Here is a 23,039-nt window from a genome sequence, read left to right as displayed (position 1 = left end):
CTTTTAACATCACACTCTATGTATTTAATGTTTGCTAATATATTGTATTTATTTCATCATTCCATAATTACCATGATTGTAATATGCTGTGAATGTCCTCATGCATGCTTTAAGCTTTTAATGCTCTTTTTGTCCTTCATGCATGTTTGCGTTCACTAATCTCCCCGGCATGCTATCCTGTGCCCATACACACCTAGCCTAGTCACTTAATGTATTTTGTCAGCTCCATTGTAGTGCTTACCCTAAACACCCGCTAACATGTGTCCACATTTTTTTTTTGTTGTCCTTAAATTCATGCATGAGGCTTGTCTTTTCTTTGGGACCAAAACTCATTTGGAACCCTTCCCCAACCGATACCAATCCTCTACCTGCTGACGTTGCCAAACCCATACACAGTGTGTGTGTGTGTGTGTGTGGTCAGATTTATGGATGAATTCACCAAAGCATGTAGTGCAGGGGTCTGCCTGAATAATTTCAAATGGTACTGTGTAAAGTTTTGTTCTCCTATTATCTTGATAGGTAATAGCAGAAAGTAAAAATGTGCTTAGATTTGTACAGTGTGTATTCCCATTTTTGGATTATGACACTTCTTACCTGTCCAATGGGCTGCCAATAGTGTAAGTAAAGGAGGGACTGGCCAAAGTAAAACACATTATTTATGCATTCAGCCCTCAATGAAGTGGAGTGGGTTACCTGTCCAAAACATCTCTCCCCCCCCTCCCCCCAAAAATTGTTTACAATGGGCCATGGATTGGGGGGGGGGGGGGGATCTGATAAGTGGACCTGATACTTTGGTCTTTAAATACTTCTTAAATGAAATGTTATACTTATGTTGGCCAAAAATATTGGTGTCTAATCTGCTTGCAATGTTATGTGTAAAAGTACTAATTTTTTTTTTCTTGTTTGACTTCAGTTTCCTTCAAACCCACAGGAATCCTTGTACCAGAAGGATAACACCAAAATCATGTTTCTGCTGGGAAGACACATTCCAGGAGTTCAAGAGCAGGTAATCTTGGCATCGATCCTTATACCCAAAGAACCAAACTAGGTTGGGTCATTACTGGTGCTTCTTGCTCCAGCAGGAAACGGCGTTCGCTCAGTACATCTAGTTGTAAAGCTCCTTCATCCCTAAAAACTTGTGCTACAGGAGCTCAAAAAGAACAACCAGCCAGCCTTCCTGTGAGAGATCAAGTCTATATTAGCGTATTATCCTTCAGCAGCACCATTCAAAAGATCTCCCAAACCTTTCTACTGCCAACAAGACTGAACCTTGTATGGATGTCCATGATACAGTCCATGCACTGTGCAGCTAGAGACTCTAAAGCCCCATACACACTATCAGATTTTCTGCTGATTTTTGTCTTCAGATTTACCAAAAAAACATGTAGTATAAGGGCCTATCTGATTGCATACAAATTGAAACTCCTAAGATTTGACCTCATATTATATGGTTTTGGTAAATCTGAAGTAAAAAAAATCAGCAGAAAATCTGATAGTGTGTATGGGGCTTAAGTCATCATCTATTTTGGTTGCTCACATTGAACCAGTTGCAACCTCAAGCAATCAAACTACCCTTGGCAACTGCCAAACATTAATGTCACTTCATAAAAGAGGGCCCTAGCGAGAGCCTCAATTACTGATTCCTCATCACCAAACAACGTACCAAAAGATTCTTATTATCAGTCAAGGAGATTCACCCAAGCCATCCGCTCCAGTCGTCAAAAAGGAGCATCCCAAATTTCACAGGGTGAAACTCGAGCCTCCTGGGGACAGAATCAAAGTTAATAAGCATGGCAATAACACACAACTTGGTTTTATGGGATTGACTGTATGTCAAGTGATTATAGCCAAGCACTTTCTGCCTAGTGCCCCTCAGGGGTGCAGATCCAATCTCCTCTTCCTCCCAACCCTCCATTATATTTCTCCCTTCCCATCAGATCTGTCCCTTACCCTTATCCCTACATCCTGTGCAGTTTTCATGGACCAATCATTACCATATTATACCAATTTCTATGTCCCAATCTTTTTAGAGGTGGTTGTTAAACACCCCCCCCCCAACTACATAGGGTCATTTTCTTCTACCTTTCCATGGGCGTTGATTAAGGCTGTACATGGCCAAAACATGTTCCCAAACCATCTTATGGGAGCAGTTTTTGTATTCAGAAAAAGCATCAGAACTTATAGCTGTGTGCAGGATCTTGTACTACAGTTTTCACTGGCGACCTGTTCTACACCTGCTGTTAACTTACCTGTATTATTCAGGCAGACTGTATATCTTCATGTACCTTTGGGCATACTTTCACTGCAACTTTTCTGAAAGTGTCATTGGGATACTGATGTATGAAGGTGCCTAGTCTCCGAGCTCAGCTTTTATTACATAAAGCTCAGTCTGAAAAACATTAAAGCAATAATGTGCTAGCAAGCTTCACTGCAGTACTTGTAATCAGATTCTGGACTCAAGCTACACTATTGAAAATTAATAAAAAGCCCAGATGTTACATTTATTGGTGCTGCAATGTCACCATGAAGCTCCATGTACACGAAGGGGTTACGGTGGGTGCAGAAAGCCGGTATTGTATGGAATGTCATTCCTAACCATAGGAAGGAGTACCCTAAATGTGTAAGGCTGAGTTCAATCAAAGGCTTTTACAAAAACTGAGGTGAAGCTATTGGTCATTACAAGTAGTGCCTAGCTACAAACAAAAGTCACTGCTATTGCCATTTTTTTCCCCCTTTACTAAAGTTTTCTTAAAATAAGCCTCTAAAGATCTCTGAACTTCTAAGTTCTTATTTTTTTTAGCAGATAACAATTTGGTAAAAACAAAAACTAAAGTGGGTATTGCAACACTGAAAAAACAATTACATAGAAACATAGTAAAATCAAACTTTAACATAAATGTGTGTATATATATATATATATATATATATATATATATATATATTTGCTTCCTCACAAATCAAGGGTTAAACTCACAAGTAGAATATAATGTTCACATAGGGCTCATTCACACCAGGGCAGTTCATTGGGGTGCATTTAACAGACCTGCAGCACACATTTGTGTTGGTGCACATTTCAAAGCAGATGCATTGGGGCGACATTTACACAGCAGTACAGCAATGCAGATTAATGTACATCATCACATGCATTACCATAGCACAGTGGTGTGAGTAGGGTCTAAACATCTCAAAATGCCCAATTATTTGCAGGGGAATATGAGATCGTAATAAGAAAAAAAATTCTCCTGCACACAATAAGAAGGCTAAAATTAGCACAACTTTAATGAACAGGTAAAACACACATATTTCAATTAGTAAATCCATTTAAATATATCTGAATTTTGGCATGTAACATTTGTTGAACCTGAATGCTGCCTGGCTTTTGGTAGGAAAACCAAAGAGGTGGAAGAATTACACAAATATTTCATTTTGAGGTTTACTTTACAGCAAACAAGCATAAAAAAATAAAAATCATTATTTCAGCTATCCCCAAAAGCTGGCAGATTCGACACTGCTTTTAATATTGAACATATTCTCTCTGCGCTGTTTAGTGCACACATTGGCTTCTCCTTTCTGTAGTCTTCTTCTGGTAGATGCTTTCTGCTGCTTTGTTAACTGTTTCTTCACCTTCTGCTTCACAAGCTCCTAGAACACATACAAAAAATATATATGTATTAATTTCATAAAAGGTCTATGCTTCTTCTGCAAATGCAGCCTATTTAATGCAATCATGGATCAGTTTACACCAGTGGTTGAACAAGAGGTGAAATTTGTGAGTGTGTCTCTCTTATCTTCAGTTAAGCAAAAAGGGAAGAGCATTCCAGGAGACAGCAGCCACTGTCATCAGCAAACTGCTACTGCAATTATGCAAAAAATGAACTTGTGGCCAGGCTATGAACATTCAAGCATTTACATCAGGGGTGCTCAAATTCTGACGAGTGATGACTACTTTAGCAAATTGGTAGCCGATCGTGTGCCACAATGAGCTGAGTGGTTGGATGACAGGTCTGTGCCCACTCAGCATATGCAGAGCAGACACTGACAGAGCCAGCTCTACTCTATGGGCACTCTGATCTGCCCAGACGGAACACGATGGATCCCCTTCTGTTTTTTTTTTTTTTAGTGGAGCAGATTGAAGGTAGGCAGGTGTAAAAGCACACAAGTCCATTTACACCTGTCGCGCCATAGATGTGAATGGGGGTCTGATTGGGTCCGCTTTAAAAACAGGAGGACCCATGGCTTATTTGACACTAACGTGCTGCGGTCTACCCGCATAGTTTGCCTGCATATACTTCTATGCAGGTATATACACCACCCCCAAGATGTTGCTTGCAGGACTTTTCCCACATCCTGCAAGTGCACCGCCCCAGTGTGAAAGCACTTGGGCTTTCACACTGGGGTGGCTTGAGAGGCGCTTTGCAGGTGCTATTTTTAGTGCTAAAACACTTGAAAAGCACCCGTTTGAAAGGGGTCTTACAGAAAAGTGTTAAGCCGTGTACACACGATCAGACTATCCGGCAGACTTGGTCCGGCAGACCAGAGTCTGCCGGAAAATCCGCCCGTGTGTGGGCTCCAGCTGACTTTTTTTCCCCTAAAAGTCTGGCGGACTTAGAAAGTAGTTTTGACTCAAAAATTGTCCGCCAGACAGAGTCCGGCGGACAATTCGGCCATCTGTGTGCTAGTCCGCCGGACTTTTGAAATGAACGGACTTTCCCGCACACGGAGGAAAGTCCGTTCATTTTGAACACTTCTCCAGGTAGCCGGGACTAGCAAAGGAAGTCAATGTTGCCGCCTTCGGCGGCGACATTGACACGCCGCTGGCCCCCGTCACCTGGTATGGACTTAAAGGGGAAGCTCTACAGCGAAAAAACGGCGTGGGGGTCCCCCTCAAGGTCCATATAAGACCCTTATCCGAGCACGCAACCAGGCCGGTCAGGAAATGGGGTGGGGACGAGCAAGCGGAGTTCCAGAGGATGCTGGGGCTGTGACATTATAAGGGGCGGGGACATTATCCGGTGTATCCATTGTCCCTATACAAATCGCCGCACAACGCGTCCCTGTCATTACGGCCAGAGAGAGCGTTAAGTCAACATCTCAAGGAAGAAGAAGAGGAGAAGAAGAAGAAAAGAGGAGAAGAAGAGAAGGCGTGGCGACAGAAGACCGGGCCACCGCTAGTAAAAGAGCTATAGGAAGAAAGCGGAGGCCCGGCAAGAAGAACCGAAGAGGGGGACAAGACCCCCGAAGAGGGGGACAAGACTCCCAAAGTCAAAAGAAGACCCCCGGACGGCGGCGAAGAAGAAAACTGGGCTCCTCCGCTAGTAAAAAAAGGTAGCAAAAGAGCAGAAGATAGCAGAGGAGTCCGGCGAGAAGACCCCCCCCCAAGACGGAAGAAGACCCCCGGAGCTGTGCAATAAATTAATTTAAAACCTTGTGTTGTGTTTCATTTACATTTTTTTCACCAGGTGAATGGGTAGGGGTACATTGTACCCCATACTCATTCACATAGGTTGGGGGGCCGGTATCTGGGGGCCACCTTATTAAAGGGGGCTCCCGGATTCCAATAATACGGCCAGGGTTGTCGGGAAGATGCCCTTGTCCTCATCTACATGGGGACAAGGTGCTTTGGGGTGGGGGGGCCGCAGGGCCCCCCTTCCCCAAAGCACCCCCCATGTTGAGGGCATGTGGCCTGGTAAGGCTCAGGAAGGGGGGGGGGGGCGATCGCTTGTCCCAACCCCTTTCCTGACCAGCCGGGTTGCATGCTCGGATAAGGGTCTTATATGGACCTTGGGGGGACCCCCACACCGTTTTTTCGGCATAGGGCTTCCCCTTTAAGTCCATACCAGGTGACGGGGCCAGCTATGTGTCAATGACTTCCTTCGCTAGTCTCAGCTACCTGGAGCCACGTTCAAAATGAACGGACTTTCCTCTGTGTGTGGGCAAGTCCGTTAATTTCATAAGTACGGTGGACTCCTGCCATAGTCCAGCGGAAAGTCCAGTTGTGTGTGGGCAGGTCCGCTCGTTCGGAAAGTCCGGCGGACTTTCTGGCGGTTTGACCGCCGGATAGTTTGATCGTGTGTACGCGGCATTAAACACAGTTGCACCAGTAATTCACCGATGGTCCACCTGTGATGAAAGAAACATGGGGGTTGCATTTACTAAAACTGGAGAGTGCAAAAGATAACTGCAAGATAATTGGTTTCTATGCAGAGCTGCACCAGATTTTGCACTCTTCAGTTTTGGTCAATTAAACCCGTGGAGTATTCCCAACTAAACACTCTGAAAATGCTCATTGCCTACCTGTCCTGCTTATAAGATGGTTTCAGTTAATTTCAGAGTTGCTGACCTAGATCAGCTGTCAATCCACTGCCCATTTAGAATGCTCTAACTTAGCCGTGCAGTCAGTGAAAGCCAAGACACAGGAACTGAAACTAAATCAGAGAGGGGCACATAAGCTTATTAGGCTTTTAAAGCAGTCTCCACACATTTGTTTGGGGAGGATCTTTGGCTCTTATCACATTTATGTGCCAAACTACTTTCTCAAAACTAGTGCTCAGAACCTGAAACACTTGGCCTGTAGCTTCTAAATGCAACAATTCCATGTCCATCTAGCAGGGCAGCCAGCTGCTCAAGAGAAACACCAGGATGAAAATAAGAGTATTTCAGACTATTAAATTCAAATTTGTCATATCTGAGTGCACATTTCCGGCAAACTAAATTTAAAAGAATTCATTTTTGTAAACAGGCTCAGATTTCCTGGCTTCTATGCTCTAGATGTGACTCCTACACATTTCATATTGCTAGTCTTGAATTTACCCCCTTTGTCCTCTTGTTGCTTGGCAAACTGGGAGAGATTTGTGTGGAGCAGTAAACAGTGGAGCTCTAGAGCATTGTCTCACCTCCTCCTACACTGATAATGTTCTGAGAACATGGTGAGTTATGAATTCCCCACAGAGAACACATTACAATGCCTTCCATCACTCAGGCCAGATGCAGGAGCATCCTGGCAACTAGTCATACTGTGGAGGAATAAAGCTGGCCACACACACTGATTTTATTTTTATTTAATGATCAGAGGAGGTTATTTTTTATTTTTAAGTTAAGTCCAGAATGCAGTCATGAATACAAGACATTGTGGCACTGGAGATACCTTAGTTTCATATCTGTGAATATACATTCACCAACTGCATGTGTACATCTACAGCGTCTTTTAAACCTCATAATATTATGTTATAATGTTTAAAGTAGGATTCCAGCTTAAACTTTTCCCTGCAGTTTGGGTCGAGGGGAAAAGGGTTAGAGAAGTTTTTATTGCTGTCTGAATCCCTGTTTGTAAAATTCCCCCTCATGTTCTGTCATGGCCTCAGCTGTCACTGTGGCAGAATGTTACTCACTCACTAAAATGGGAGTAAAAAGTAAATCTCCAGATGGGGATAAAGGGTGAAAATTTGACTCGTTTTGGTTAAGCCTATACCAACAGAGAAAATATTGAATGACCTTCATTTGAAGAGGGCTTTCATCGAGGAGAGCAAGAAGGAAACCCTCCTCAGGTGCTTACATAACATAACCAGACAAACATGTAAAAGTCTGAACAACGTTGCAATAACCAGTACATTTAGGTAGACAAACAAAAGTAGAGGGGAGGGGAGGAAGAAAAAAAAAAAAGCACTACGAGGAGAGATAAAACTGGATATTCAACAAAGATGGCAAGTAGTATGACAAGGAGATCAAAAGGTAGGAGGGCAAATGTAGCGATACCCCCGAAGGAGCTGCTTTATTCAGTCTCTTACTCTGCCGCTCAACCCCAAAGAACTGTCTCAGCCCCCCCCCCCCCTCTCAACCCCAAAAAACTGTCTCAGCCCCCCCACCCCAAAAAAAAAAAAACTGTCTCAGCCCCCCTCTCAACCCCAAAAAACTGTCTCAGCCCCCCTCTCAACCCCAAAAAACTGTCTCAGCTCCCCCTCTCAACCCCAAAAAACTGTCTCAGCCCCCCTCTCAACCCCAAAAAACTGTCTCAGCCCCCCTCTCAACCCCAAAAAACTGTCTCAGCCCCTTTGGCACACCTAGCAAACAGTGTACTGGCAAACACAGTAAAACAGACACAGATGTAGTGAACAGGAAATTTATTTACTGGGAGACTTTCCGCAATCAAACAGTGATCTGGTAACTCAATAGTCAAGAATGACAAACTGTGGTATTTAATAGTGTTAATCAAACCCAAAATGCAGACTTCAAAATAACAGTCAAACAACTTAAATAGGTCTAGCATGGCCTATGCACTCAGGCACAAAGGGGAACTGATCTGACTTAACAGTCAGTTTCCCTCAAATGCAGAAATCACAGACCCAGGCAGGCAATCAAATGTGAGGCAATAGAAAACAAATGCAATTTATCACTTTAATACCCAACGTGAGAGTTCTCCTTTAAAAAGTAGTCATTGGGATTACTAAATTACTGATACCGAAGGAGTAACAGAAAGGGTCCTCACAATGGAGATATCCAGGATAATCAGCTAGCATGGCGTTGGTGCACTTGGTGTCCTGTTGAGCAGGATAAACAAAGGGATACTTGAAAGTATCCTGGTAGGCAAAAATGAGATGTAGGATGCTAGAATTATCCTGATAGGCAAAGTGGAATGTAGTGACTGTTCAGCAGGGTGCAAGTTTTCCTACAAATGTGGGCACAGGTGAGGCAATGTTGCCTGACTACCGTGTCTTTAAAGATGGGCAAAACGCCCACTCACCCGTCCTGCGACCAGTTCCCCGAAAAAACCAGACTGGCCACCTTGTAACCGGATCGGCCCACGCCGTCAGGAACACCTGGAGATATAGCCGAGATCCCTCTCAGGCTGGATGCCCTTCACTGTCCGACTCCTGGAACTGTTGCAGGATCAGCATGCCGACCTCTGGGGCTATGGTTGGATGGATCCCCTCCGTGGGTAACAGCAGCCCCTCAGATCACATCTGTGTCTCTCACTCCCTCATGGACTCACCTTTACCTCAGGACACAAAATGGAATCTTACTTTCCCGTCAGTAAAGCCTGCTGGGATTTGTATTTCTCCCTGTATACCAGTCTATGGGGCCATTTTGTGTGGGAACAGCATGCTCCAGAATCCATTGCAACTCTCCCTAAAGTTCAGTACAGTCTCTCCCCTCTCCCATTAGCTGTTGTAACTGTGCCTTTAATTGTTTTTCTTCTTCAGGCCAATAGGCACACAAGAGATACCGCTGAATGCACAGCTCTCGGTCAGTAAAAACAGGAAGGGGGGGGGGGGGTGAAAAAGCCCATGCAGACATGACAGCCAGTTCTCTCCCCTCTTTCAGGCTCAAAAGCCTGTGTACATGCAGCCCATCTGTGCTAATGTAAGTCTTTGGCTGCAATATCCCCTACCCAAATTTAGAGGAATGTCGGAAGGGATTCCAGACTGACCATGTCGAGGTATAGTCAGGAGATGAAATATTCCAGATGGCAAACTGAATCCATTTTACAGACCCATTCCACAGAGTGGTTTTCGCCACAGTGCGTGCAGAAGTCAAAGTGTCGAAGAAGACTTTTTATTTTGTTTATAAGATCCAGGCAACATTAATCTTATAGTAATGAGGAGAGAGTTAATAATAGTAGAGGTGAAGTATTTTGTCCCAGACAGGCATTATGAGTGGGCAAGTGCTCTATATACGATTCATGGTGTCTGGGGCCTTAAAACATCTCCAGCTGGTGTTTGGAATAGACAGATCTATTTTATGCAAGGTAATCGGCAACGATACCATCTGGCAAGGATCTTATAGTTGTGCTTTAGAAGATATGGAAATCTTATAGGTGAATGTCACTATTTTGTCCACTCAAAGTCCTTACCTGGGGCATAAAGTTACTGTTCCCATTTATCAATGAATGGTGGGGCATGTGGTAGGGAGGTGTTCAGCAAAACTTGGTATATGCGAGACAGGGGGTGTCCCAGCCTGGCAGACTGGGACAACAAGCAGCCAAAATCAGTGAGTGTTCTGGTTAGGGCAGTTGCAGGTATATTAGCGGCGAGATTATGTTGGAGCTGGGAGTATTCCATCCAAGCACTAGCCTGGTTAGGACAGGACACTAACAGTTAAGACAGTGTAATTCATTTACCATTCTGAAGGCTGTGACAAAGCAGCGGTCTGTCTTCCTTTTTAAACAGAAAAAAAAACGAGATTGACGAAGAGTAGGTGGAAATTCAAAAGTCTCAAAAAGAGGTGCTAGTGGACTAGGCCTCGACGTGAGTAAACCTTGCCCTACATATGAGTCCCATATACGGAGAGTAGAATTCACCAGAAGGGGCAAAGCATTTGTATGTGGTCTGTCTTTCAGGTCGGTCCATAGTATTAACGTGATGTCAAGAGTGAGAAGGTCCTTTTACAGGACTGTCCATAATTTAGAGTCTCAGTTATGGTACCAATCAAGGATTCTGAGAAAGCAAGATGCTTTATGGTATAGGAGTATGTGAGGTAGAGCCACACCACCTCTAGATTTTGCCAAGAAAAGTGTGATTTTGTTTGTGCTGTCAGATAAAGTAACATAAGTGTGTTACCATGAGTACAGAACCCAAGAGGGGGGAATTATCCGAATGGTTTGAAAAATATATAGCAATTTGAGCAGTGTGTCCATTTTATTGACATTCAAAAAGGGACAAATTAAGAGATAATAGGCTTATTGTATGATTTAAGGCAAGAGCGAATGAGGCCAAGCAAGGCTGTGTAGTTTAGATCCAACAGTTTAGAAAGAGTAGTAGGGATATGAACTCCTAAATATTCAATGGCTTGAGGTTGCTGCAATTTAGACATGTTAACCACTTAAGCCCTGGACCATTTGGCTGGCCAAAGACCAGATCGTTTTTTGCGATTCGGCACTGTGTCACTTTGACAATTGAGCGGTCGTGCGACGTGGCTCTCAAACAAAATTGACGTCCTTTTTTCCCCACAAATAGAGCTTTCTTTTGGTGGTATTTGATCACCTCTGCGGTTTTTATTTTTTGTGCTATAAACAAATAAAAAAAATAAAAAAAAAATAATTTTCTTTACGTTTTGCTATAATAAATATCCCCAAAAAATATATAAAAAAAACATTTTTTTTCCTTAGTTTAGGCTGATACGCATTCTTCTACATATTTTTGGGGAAAAAAAAAAAAAAAATATTGCAATAAGCGTTTGATTGGTTTGCGCAAAAGTTATAGCGTCAACAAAATAGGGGATAGTTTTATGGCATTTTTATTAATAATTTTATTACTAGTAATGGCGCCAATCTGCGACATTATGGCAGACAAATTGGACACTTTTGGCACTATTTTGAAACCATTCACATTTATACCAGCGATCAGTGTGATTAAAAATGCATTGAGTACTGTGTAAATGCGACTGGCGGTGAAGGGGTTAACCAGGAGGGGGCACTGCAGGGGTTAAGTGTGTCCTAGGGAGTGAGTCTAACTGTGGGGGGAGGAGCTATGTGTGACATGACACTGATCACCGCTTCCGATCACAGGGAGCTATGATCAGTGTCACTAGGATGGTAACGGAACAGAACAGGGAAATGCTCGTTTAAATCAGCATTTTCCCGTTCTCTCTCTCCGGGAGATGATCGTGGGTAACCCCACGGACAGTCCGCGCGACCCACGATCACATGCACGGAGCTCGTGGCAGGGTTGCGCACGTGACCACATGGAGGAAAATTTAAAGGGACGTAACTGTACACCCATTTGCCTGTCCGTACTATTCTGCTGGCGTAAATGTACATGCGGCGGTCGGCAAGCGGTTAAAATGCCAAATAATGTTTGCAGCATAGAATATAGGTAAGGATTGCACATGAATGTATTTCGTTAGTAAAGTGTATCTCAAGCCAACACCTTTTTGGTTACGTACAGAGTGGTGAGGAGTTGGGGAAATTAACCCCCCATTTGTGTTGATGACCACTGCCTCCAAGAATCTAAAGTAAGAGAAACTCCAAAATGAGTGGTCATGTAATTAAGGTAATATTTTTGCTACAATTCAAATGGTCAGGCTGGGAGTTAAGCTAGCCATACAGGGCTAAAAATTAAAGCCATGGGCGACCCCTCCTCTTAGCACCACCCAGTTTGGCAAACTTCAACTAAAAAAATTGTTGGTTGAAATATGACCGCATCCTATCAGATCCAGTCACTATTCGAGTATTTAGACAGTCATGGGTGCCACAGCTGTTTGAAAGCATTAGCTGGCAGGGGAAGATTCCTCCACTCCTGCTGTTTAGTGAGGGTGGGGGAATGTATTAGAAATCTATGCACGTATGGCATTAAAAAGTGGTTGTAAATGCTCACATATACCTACTAACTGGCCTCATTGGGAGTTGAAATTACAAACTGCAGAGCTCAGGGAGGATACCTCTGAGAGCTGATGGGAGGGGAGGGGAAGGGAGGGGAAGGGAAGGGAGGGGAAGGGAAGGGAGGGGAAGGGAGGGGAGGGGAGGGGAGGGGAGGGGAGGGGAGGGGAGGGGAGGGGGAAGGCTGTCATTAAGCTCCCGGTCACCATTTTCCTCTTGGTGTCAGGAAAACTTGTCAGACACGACTCATACTGATAGAGGAACAAAGCAGAAGACAGAAACTTAGTGCTCCTAATTGAGACAAATGCACACTATAGAGGGATATTCTTTGTTTATATTTTCCATCTGAAGTTTACGTTCACTTTCAGGTCAGACTGACAGGCACAAAAAAAAAAAAAATCACTATCTGTTCCTGCTTAATAATGTACAAAAATTCATACCAAAAAGTACCTAACAGAAAAATAAATGCAACATATTTAACAACTTATCTTATTCGGTCATATTTCAATATTATATGCTATCACTTCCTGGTACAGAAAAACAACTTCATTTTACAGATAGAACAGAAGCCAAAAAATCCCACATAAAAAAAAAAAAAAAAAAGGATATAAACGGTCACGTTGCTGAGAACTTGGTTATTAACAGATTACTTAGCTCCATCTGGTGGTCATGTACAGCACTTAGTTTTTAGAAAAGTATTTTGGCTTACAGATTGTATGTAAGATTTTAGGCAAATTAAACTCAGGTAACCTTAAAGTGGTTGTAAAGGCTGAAGGTTTTTTACCTTCATGCATAGATGCATGAAGATAAAAAAACCTCCGCGTGTACCCCCAAGCCTTGCCTGAACTTCCACTGATCCAAAGATGTTCACGAGAAACCCGGCTATCCTGGGACTCTCCCTTCTCATTGGCTGAGACAGCAGTGGGAGTCCATTGATCTTATGGACGCACAGAGCAGCGGCCTGGGAGCAAGCACGTAGCAGTGCTTCCAGGGCAAGCGGCTTTCTCTGGGGGCACTGCTCGAGGGGGGGGGGGGGAAGAACCAGAATCGCTGGCGGGGGACCTGAAAAGAGGATCGGGGCTGCTCTGTGCAAAACCACTGCACAGGGCAGGTAGGTAATATACAACATGTCTGTTATTTTTTTAAAATAAACTAAGCTTTAATATCACTTTAAATGCAGAGAGAAGCAAATGGAAGTGAATGATCAGATTGTTGTACAAACCCACAATAATCCAGCATGCACACACTATTCAATGCACTTGGTTAATTTCCCATGATTAGCTAAAGAGCAGTACCATGATGGCTTATGTAAAGCAGAACTCTAATCAGAACTTTTTCTCCTAGGTTTTTTTTTTTTTTTCCTCAGAGTGGAGGAGATTTTTATTCACATTTGTGCCCCTGTTGGGGAGAATTACACTCACTACTAGTCCCGTTGTGTCCCTGGGGACAGGAAATGCAGAGAAATTACCATTCTACCTAAATCTTACAAAAGTCATTTTGGATGGATATTAATTTTAAAGGATCACTAAAGGCAATTTTTTTTATTTTTTTTATACTTACCTCCACTGTGCAGCTCATTTTGCACAGAGTGGCCCTGAACCTGCTCTTCTGGGGTCCCTCTGTGGCTGTCTCAGCTCCCTCCTGCAAGGACTCCACAACTACATGCAAGCTTCCTCACATAGTGTGGAGTGCTTGCGGGCGTGCTCCCGTGATACAGCAAGTGGCTGTAGCCACTTGCTGCATCACTCGGCCCTGCCCACCAGCGTGCCACGTCATTGGATGTGATTGACAGCAGAGAGAGCCAATGGCTGCGCTGCTTTCAATCCACCCACTCTAGCCAATCAACGGCCAGGGTGAGCGGCGAAGAGGTCAGGGGCAAGCGCGGGACTTTGAGGGGTCGGGTAAGTAAAAACAAGGGGGGGGGGGGGGGCTGGGGGCGCCAGCATTGTCAGATGTTTTTTCACCTTAATGCATAGAATACATTAAAAGGTGAAAAACATTTACCTTTACAAACCCTTTAAACCCGGTGCATACTAGCTCATTATGACATTTGCCTTGCAGGTGTGAAAAAAACAAAAAACACGTCAGCGGGGTTACTACCGCTTTAAGAACTTGAATAAAAAGACAAAACCCCATTATCTTCTAAGATATTTATACCAGTCTCCCACGTACCATAAATGGTTTGATCATCCAGGCAGAAAAGGGGTTATGCCTCTTCAACATACATGCAGTGAAGCTGAGAAAAGTGTTATTGCTGATGCAAATGGACCATTGGAGCCACAGATATGCTCTAGTGTAAAAATACCAGTATTTTTATTCAAAGAGCCTCGGGTGGTGCGTCCAAGTACAACCATTACTAGTGACTTATGTATTTTCCCAACCTATGTAACTTCTATAAGCAGCTGTACATGCCATTTTTGGCTCCTGAGGCACAGAAAAATGCTGGGATTTTTACACTAGGGAATATTTGAGCCTCAAACTGTGTCTATAAGCCCTTACTCAGAAATGAAGCAAGATGAGGTAAAGACAAAACAATTGCAACATGGTCAGGTTGAGTTCAACTGGAGAGTTTGACAGCTGGTGCCCCCCGTTAAAACATGATATGCCAAGTTAAAAATTCTACAGCTGCAAAGCATTGCAGCATATGTACAAACCCCTCAGGCTATCATGTTAGGTTTTAGATGGGAGGTAAGTAAAAATGCAGATCAGCTGCCTGGTTTTATTGCCCCCTTTGCCAGCATGTGAATAAGACCTTGAATTTTTATATAGAGTAACTGCAAGCATCTGTACATACTTTGGTATTTGATTTAACCTTGTGTTAATGCACCTAAAAACTGTAGCAAACTGCTTATAAAACCAAAAGCACCATCGCATAGCTATCAGCTTGCACCTTATGCTCATGGATGCTCTTCTTACAAAATGGGGTAAATACAATTTGGAAATGGTGTCCTGGTCAGCAGTGGTCAATTCCCTATTCGATCTACCTACTTCCACAAATGCACTGCAATCTCTAATACCTCCTTCTGCAGTCGATTTCCATTTATACAAGTGGCAAGACTAGAACTGCATGGAAGGATTTGAGCCCAGTTGACTTCCCCTATCTGCATTGGAAGGTTTTAGGGTGCGATAACCACAGATGCTCCCTGGAGACGTCTATTATTGTGGGTGAATGCAGATGTCAATACTTACTGACACTTTGTGGACTGCTGCACCTACCTAAAATACTTGAATGATCTGAGGACTGTCCATAGGTCAGCACAGCATAAATACTGAAACCTATGTGTATCAGAGAATTTGGCGTTTACAAGACTCCTGTGAGCAGCTTCACGCAGGTGCACTCAGACTGAATCAGGCCCATCAACGGCATCTCATGCTTGCTCAAAATTGAAAAACTTTTTTTCCTACACATTTTATTGTTGTACAGCTGCAGCATAACAGTAAATAGAGTCGTTTTTATTTACTGAGTGTTGGGTCTGCTTACATACCGTACAATCATGATATATTTGAGACTACTTTTGGTATATATTATTCTGTATGTGAATACAGAAAATAATTTCTTTCCCCTTCCAGAGCCAGAAGAGACTCATAAAACTGCTTTGCCATTAATATGATTTGTGTTTCACGGACAACTGCAGTGTAGACTTTATTTCGGGGAATATTCGCAAAGTAGGGAGTGTTCTCATTAAAAACATAAATTCAGAAGTAAGAAATGAATATGCTCTGAACTCATCCATTTTGATTAAGGACGTCAAGTCATTTTTGTTTGTGAACTAGCTAATGGATTTAGATTTTCAAGTAGAAAGAAGGGGGCCCTGAGCAGTTAAATGTGGACTGTCAGGTTTATTTAACAAAGCCATATACCAACAATGATGATGTACAAATTACAGTATCCCAGAGCAAGAAAATCATTTTACCATCACAGAGATGCATGGTAACGGAGAGCTGGTTGCTCTGAATAACTACTCCTTGTAAAGCGAGACTTTGTAAATAAGAAAATGACAGAAGAGTAGCTGATTGTGCAAACTTACTGGTGGGATAGTAGAACAGCTCCCGGTCGTACCCACTGATGTTAAACTTGTAGTCCTGGTTCTGTGTGCATTGATGTGCTGCAAACTGTCTTCATCTCTAAAAAAACAAAAACAAAGAAAACATCTAGTTATATGTATGGAGAGTGTTTAATAAATCTAAACTCATATGTGACACTAGTCCTCTTAAGTTTTCATGGTTCTCATATTTGACTGTTGTCTCTGGCAAGACATGCAAGAATCAGCTTTGACAAAGAGGCAGTAATTCAAATGTTTTGTAAGACTAAATGATTTTTGGTAGAAATAAAATGTCAAGAATGAGAAAAAGCACACCTCCACTATGGTTACCTTTGCCTGTTTAAAGTGGTTGTAAAGGCCGAAGGTTCTATGCATGGATGTAAAAAAAAAAAAAAACTTCTGTGTGCTGCCCCTCCCCCCTCAGCCCCCCTAATACTCAACCTTAGCCCCATCTCAATCCAGATATGTAAATGAGAGCCTCGGCTGTCCCAGAACTCCCTCTCTTTATTGGCTAAGACAACTAAGCCATTGGCTCCCACTGCTGTCAATCACAACCATGAGGAGAGAGCAGGGGGCGGGGCAAGGCTCTGTGAGTCTTATGGACACAGAGCAGGGCTCGGGAGCAAGTATGCACCAGTGTCCCCATAGCAAGTAACTTGCTATCTGGGGGCGCTGGTCAAGGGGGAGGAGCCAGGAGCACCGGCATGGGACCAAAAAAATAAGAGGATTGGGGCTGCTCTGAGCAAAACCATTACACGTTACACATAAGTATGTATAACATGTTTGTTATAAAAAATAAAAAAAAAGCCAAAAAACTTTAATACCACTTTAAAGCGGAAGATAAATCATTATTGGACCCTCCTCAAAGTGACCCCTCTCTCCAAAACTGCAAGAGTTGAATACTTGTTTTAACCCATAAAAGCAGCTATACGTACCACATCCCTCGCTCCTGCAGGCTTCCTCTGAACTGCAGGACTGGTTGATTGCAGTTATTCCAATATCATATGAAATGCAGGACCAGCATTCCCCAGTGTGGAAGTCGAGGGCCTGCCTACAACCTTTAGAGCTGGAAGGCCTTGAAGCATGCTGGCTGCCAGGAGAGGCCCACTTCCCATATTGCCCTGGCAGCAGTATAGGAAGCGGCCTCCCGTACTAGCTGTCACTTTTTAAAATCAGTTCAGGGCAGTACAGGGCTCTTGCCACTTGGCCATGTCATTCCTTCACACAGCTGTGTGTGTGTGTGAATGGACTACAAGGCACGACATCCTTTGTGGTTGTGGGCTTGTAGTTCATTGAGTTAGACCTGTCAGTGTATCTGCATGCCCGTAGGGGATGTACAGGTACACAGACACACCGACAGATCTGATTGTTCAGATTTTTATTGTATATGCAACATACACAGCCTCTTTTGCAATAAAATGCCCTTACGTACCTTCTCGCTGTCAACACCATCCTGGTCCCTGTGTGCCAGAATGACGGCCTCCTGCGCATGCACTGGAATGATGTCATCCTACACTGGCCAACCAAGATGGTCAAAGACTGGCACACAGGACCGAGTTTTGGCTCCCTTTAGTTCCACTTTAACATGCATGCCAAGCCAAAAACTCTTTTCTAGTTTTAGATAGAGTGGGGCAGGATAACAACCCCAGTCAGATATTTACAGTCATCCAAGGCTTTGTTAGAGAGATTGCTCCTCACATGCTGTCGTTTTACCAGGGTGGAAGTGAGGGAAATCTGCCACCAGGACACAGACAGAAAAATATCTGACAGGGTAGACTTCCTCTACTAAAGAAAAGCATTATTATTATTTCTGTCTGTGCTGCTTTTAGAGAATTCCTCTCACTTCATCATGTCTGATGAGGCCTCATGCACATGAAGATGTTTTGGAAACTCTCCTAAAAGACTTTCCTCCCGGTAGCAGCATTAACACGTTAAGGCACGTTTACAGGCAGCAAGCACTTGGGCGTTAATTTTACTGGCCAGAATAATTCCAGCCATTGAAAATTTATTTATCCTCAAGCGCTAAATGCATCTAGCACAACACTTGTTTATAAAGAAGGATGGGCAATTGTATTGAATTGTGGACAACCCTCTAATGGCTAATCAAAAAACTGGTATATCCTAAATTGTGAGATTTTGGAGGCGCAAATGTAAAACTGAAAAATCTAAAATTTACACTATGCCCCTTGCACACAGATGCCATCAATTTACTGATGGTTACTCAAGAATTTTTGACGTTTTGAGGGGCCAACAACTGTGTGTAAAGACCTAAATAATGTTGAGTAAAGTTGTGCAAGCATAAAAGACTAGTAAAATTCTTCTTCATTGCCAGTATTGTAATATACTAACTTATACATTAAAACGTGTAAACGACTACCCTCAAATGAAAAATTTTCTATTTTTATTTTACTGCTATGTACTGGTCACTGTATTACCGATCTTTTCTCAGCTGTGTGAAATATCCCATAGAAAACAATGCATCTCAGTCCAGATCAGTAAACAACTCAGCATTTTTTTATTCCCGTGTGCAACAGGCCTACACCAGACAGACATAAAAAGCAATCATGTAATCAAGTCATATTGAATGCATCCTTCACAGAGGTTGCAAGTATATGGATCTGTCCTGATTCTAGGCAAATGCAATTATCTCCAAATCAGCACTCCAAGTGGGAGAGTTGAGGGGCAGCAAGGAAAGCCTGTGTGGCTCTACGGAACTGTAGAGAGAGGTTCTTCTAATACTATAAACTGGCTATACAATCTCATTATCACCATCATCACAAGGCCTCTCAGTCAATTACCTGAAGGGTCTGAATTCTTTATTTGCCCCAGAAAGAGCTACAAGATCCGGACATTCATCTCCATGTTCATCTTGCTCGTCACCGTCTTGACTTTCAACATCATCATCTGAACTTCCCTTTTTAAGTTCGTCTTCATCATCATCATTGGCATTTACAGGGTTTTCTGTAATAGACTTGTGTTTGCCATCCCCAGTCTGACCTTCTAGTTCTGCCAAAGCACTATGAAAGTCTGACAAGTCTATACATTTGTCATTTCTGTATTGTGGTTCAGAAGCGGGTGTGGATTCACTCAGTGACGTGTCATGCATGGCTTCAGATAAGCTCTTGTCATCGTTACAGAGATCAGGTTCTAATTGAAAGTCTTCAGCTGTTGGTCCAGTACAGCCAGCATCTTGCGTCTCACAATCTGGGCCCTCTGGCTGTAAGAGATCATCATCCTCCTGCATTTCTTTTGTATAGCCACTAGCTGAAATCTCCACATCAAGAGAGCATTCTTTCCTAAAAAAGCAAATAAATGAAAGTAAAGGCCAAATAACGTGTATCTAACAGCTACAACACTTGAAGAGACTACAAGGCTTACAATCCTGAAGGGGGAAAACTAAATATCTAGGACTGTGATGGATCCAAATAAGAACAGTGTAAATTACTCTGCCAATAACTCATATGTGGTTACATCATTGCCAGTAGTTGGTGGAGGGACCAATGGGCCAACTAGTAAGGGGGATCGAGAAGAGAGACAAATGGAGACACAAACAGCAATAATGTAAACACTTTTCAATATTCTTTAGGAACACTTTACATTGTGGAGGCCTCAAATGTACACCTGACTATGAAATATCAATTCTAATGCTGCTCATTAATAGAGCAAATAGCAAGGAACATTTAACCACTAGACCTCTGTATGATTTACCCCCTTCACAATCAAGCCCATTTTTCTATACGGCACTGTGTTACCGTAACCACTAGACTGCCAATTTACGTTGGCAGAATGGCACGGGCAGGCAAAAGGGCGTACCCGTACGTTCCTTTAAATTTGCCACCTAGTGGGCACGTGTGCGCGCTGCCGGCGGCATACACGGCTGTGAACTCGATGTTCGCCGGCGGCCCGCAATTGCGGGAAGGAGAGGCAGAAAGGGGAGATGCCTATGTAAACAAGGCATTTCCCTGTTCTGCCTCACAACATGAGAGGGATCTACTGCTCCCTGTCATTGGGAGCAGCGATTTGTCATGTTGTAGTGGGCCCATCCCCCCCACAGTTAGAACACATCCACTTAACCCCTTGTTCGCCACCTAACGTTTAACTCCTTCCATGCCAGTGTCATTTATACAGTAATCAGTGGCTATTTGTAGCTCTGATCAGTGTATAAATGTCAATGGTCCCAAAAGTGTCAAAAGTGTCCGATCAGTCTGCCATAATGTCGCAGTTCCGATAAAAAAAAAAAAATTATAATAAAAATGCCATAAATATATCCCCCATTTTGTAGATGATACAACTTTTGCGCAAACCAATCATTATACACTATTTGCATTTTTTTTTTTTTTTACCAAAAATATGTAGAATACATATCGGCCTAGGCTGTGGAAGAAATCAGTTTTTTATATACTTTTTGGGGATATATCAAAAAGTAAAAAATATTGCTTTTTTTTATAGCGCAAAAAATAAATGCAGAGTTGATCAAATACCACCAAAAGAAAGCTCTATTTGTGGGAAAAAAAGGAAGTAAAAAAAATGCTCTAGTCAAGAAAGGGTAAATCCTTCTGGGGCTGAAGTGGTTAACTGACAATTGCACAGTCATGCAATGCTGTCCATTATATAATTTTTTTACCCACCACAAATAGAGCTTATTTTCTTTTGGTTGTATTTGATAACCACTGGGCTTTTTTGTGCCAAAAACAAAGACAATTTAGCAAAAAAATATATATATATATTTTTTTTACTTTATGCTATAAAACATATCCAATATTTTTTTTTTTTTATAAAGTTTATAAATTGAAATAAAAAATGAAAAAAGATTAAATAAAATGTCCTCATTAATTTAGGCCAATATGTATTCTACTACAATACTACACGTAGTCTATTACACATATTGATTTGTTTGCGCAAAAGCTACAGCATCTACAAACTATGGTATATACACTGGATTTTTTTTCTACTAATAATGGCGACGAGCAGCAACTTACACCGGGACTGCGATATTGCAGCAAACAATCTGACACTTTGTTGGAACCAATGACACTAATCCAGTGATTAGTTCTAAAAAAAAAAAAAAAAAAAAAAAAAAAAAATGCACGGTCACTGTACTAATGACACTGTCTGGGAAAAGGTTAAACATCTAAAGTGATCAAAGGGTTAAATGTGTGCCAAACCAGTGTTCATGTGTATATGTGTACATTCAGTGTGGTGTTTTTACTAAGGTATGTGCTGTATTTTTTCCCCTGCTTTGCAGGAAAACAAAATCCACCACATCCCCCGCTGACAGGATGGTGCTCTGCATTGTTTTTTTACACAAACAGAGCTCTGTCCTGTCTCTCCCCTTGCCGATAGGCGGGTGCCGGCGGATAGCCATTGGCTGGCACCTGCTGATCAGCATCTGCATCACAGCAGAAGCGGCACACTCCCACCTATGCAAAAATGCAGAAACACACATATAAATATGCTATAGGGTGGTCATTAAGTGGTTCAATGTCAATATTTATTAACTTGCTTGCTTAAATGCAATAGCGGTGTTCGCTAGAGAAGAGTTGAGTGAACTAATGGTCGCAGCTGTGTCAAGATGAACTGACGTTAATATCCAGCAGAAAATGCACAACACTATACTGTTATAATACTAGAATTTCACCCTCAGAAAAAGCTTTGCGTGTAATACATGTGTAGCACCCTCTAGCTAGGTAGGTAGTAAATTGAGGCTTTTTCGGAGTAGCAAAATTTAGGCAGGCCTAGCTGGTGGTTAGGCCTGTGTTTTTATTCTGGGCTGGGAGCGGCTCAGGGCAGGGTGACTCACAGGTAGCATCACTGTCACCTCCCTCTTCCTTCTAGAAAGTGCTGTAAATAGGGGAGGGGAGGAGACTGGGGTGTCTTGATGAGCCTTGACCAATCCCCAACTTGGATTGGCAGGGGGCAGACCTCCTTAAAGGGGTTGTAAAGGTAAATGTTTTTTCACCTTAATGCATTCTATGCATTAAGGTGAAAAAACATCTGACACTGCCTGCGCCCCGAGCCCCCCCGTTTTACTTACCTCACCTTTTACTTGCCTCACCCCTCGAAAAACCCACGCTCGCCCCCGCCATCCTTCGCCACTCAGTCTGGCCGCTGATTGGCTGGAGTGGATGGATGGAAAGCAGCGCAGCCATTGGCTCGTGCTGCTGTCAATCACATCCACTGACGCGGAGCGCCGGGCCGTGTGATACAGCGAGCGGCTATATCCGCCGGCTGTATCACGGGAGCGCGCCCGCCGATGCTTCTCACCATGCGAGGGAGCTTGCATGAACGTGAGAAGTACCTGCGAGAGGAAGCAGAGACAGCCGCCGAGGGACCCCAGAAGAGCAAGTTCAGGGCCATTCTGTGCAAAACGAGCTGCACAGTGGAAGTAAAAAAAAAAAAACACTTCCTGACTGGCTCACGCCGATATACATTGGCACTTTGAAGATTAAAATTATGGCAGCAGCAAGCTACCATAACCCTGAATCCTGAATCCTCTTCTTCAGTGAGCGGTCCGGTTTCAGATCAAAGTGGTCTTTGCAGCGGATTCGTCGCAAGATCATTTATCGGTGACGGGAGAGGGCCCCCCCCCTTAGCAGAGACGTTGGTAGCGGCGGAGGCAAACGGGTCCTTTCCCTGGCTTGGTAAGGAGAGTGAGGGGGAAGATGCCCCCCCACACATCTCCATAC

General features: G+C 43.1%; 1 protein-coding gene across 1 annotated transcript in view; it reads right to left on the bottom strand.

Moving 5' to 3' along the window:
• Positions 1-3,256: 3,256 nt before the first annotated feature.
• Positions 3,257-23,039, bottom strand: part of RIOK2 (RIO kinase 2) — a 57,155-nt gene continuing 37,372 nt past the window's right edge. Inside the window, exons 8-10 of the mRNA XM_077462346.1 lie at positions 19,152-19,649; positions 16,339-16,435; positions 3,257-3,642 (exon numbers count right to left, since the gene is read on the bottom strand). Of these exons, the coding sequence (XP_077318472.1) occupies positions 3,481-3,642; positions 16,339-16,435; positions 19,152-19,649 (757 nt within the window). The 3' untranslated portion in view covers positions 3,257-3,480. The remainder of the gene's footprint in view (positions 3,643-16,338; positions 16,436-19,151; positions 19,650-23,039) is intronic.

Source organism: Lithobates pipiens, unplaced genomic scaffold, assembly GCF_037356315.1.
Source record: "Lithobates pipiens isolate NorthernLeopardFrog02 unplaced genomic scaffold, aLitPip1_a1.2 Scaffold_3, whole genome shotgun sequence".
Classification (NCBI taxonomy): domain Eukaryota; kingdom Metazoa; phylum Chordata; class Amphibia; order Anura; family Ranidae; genus Lithobates; species Lithobates pipiens.
The sequence above is the reverse complement of the archived record's forward strand: the minus strand, read 5'-3'. Positions and strand labels throughout refer to the sequence as shown.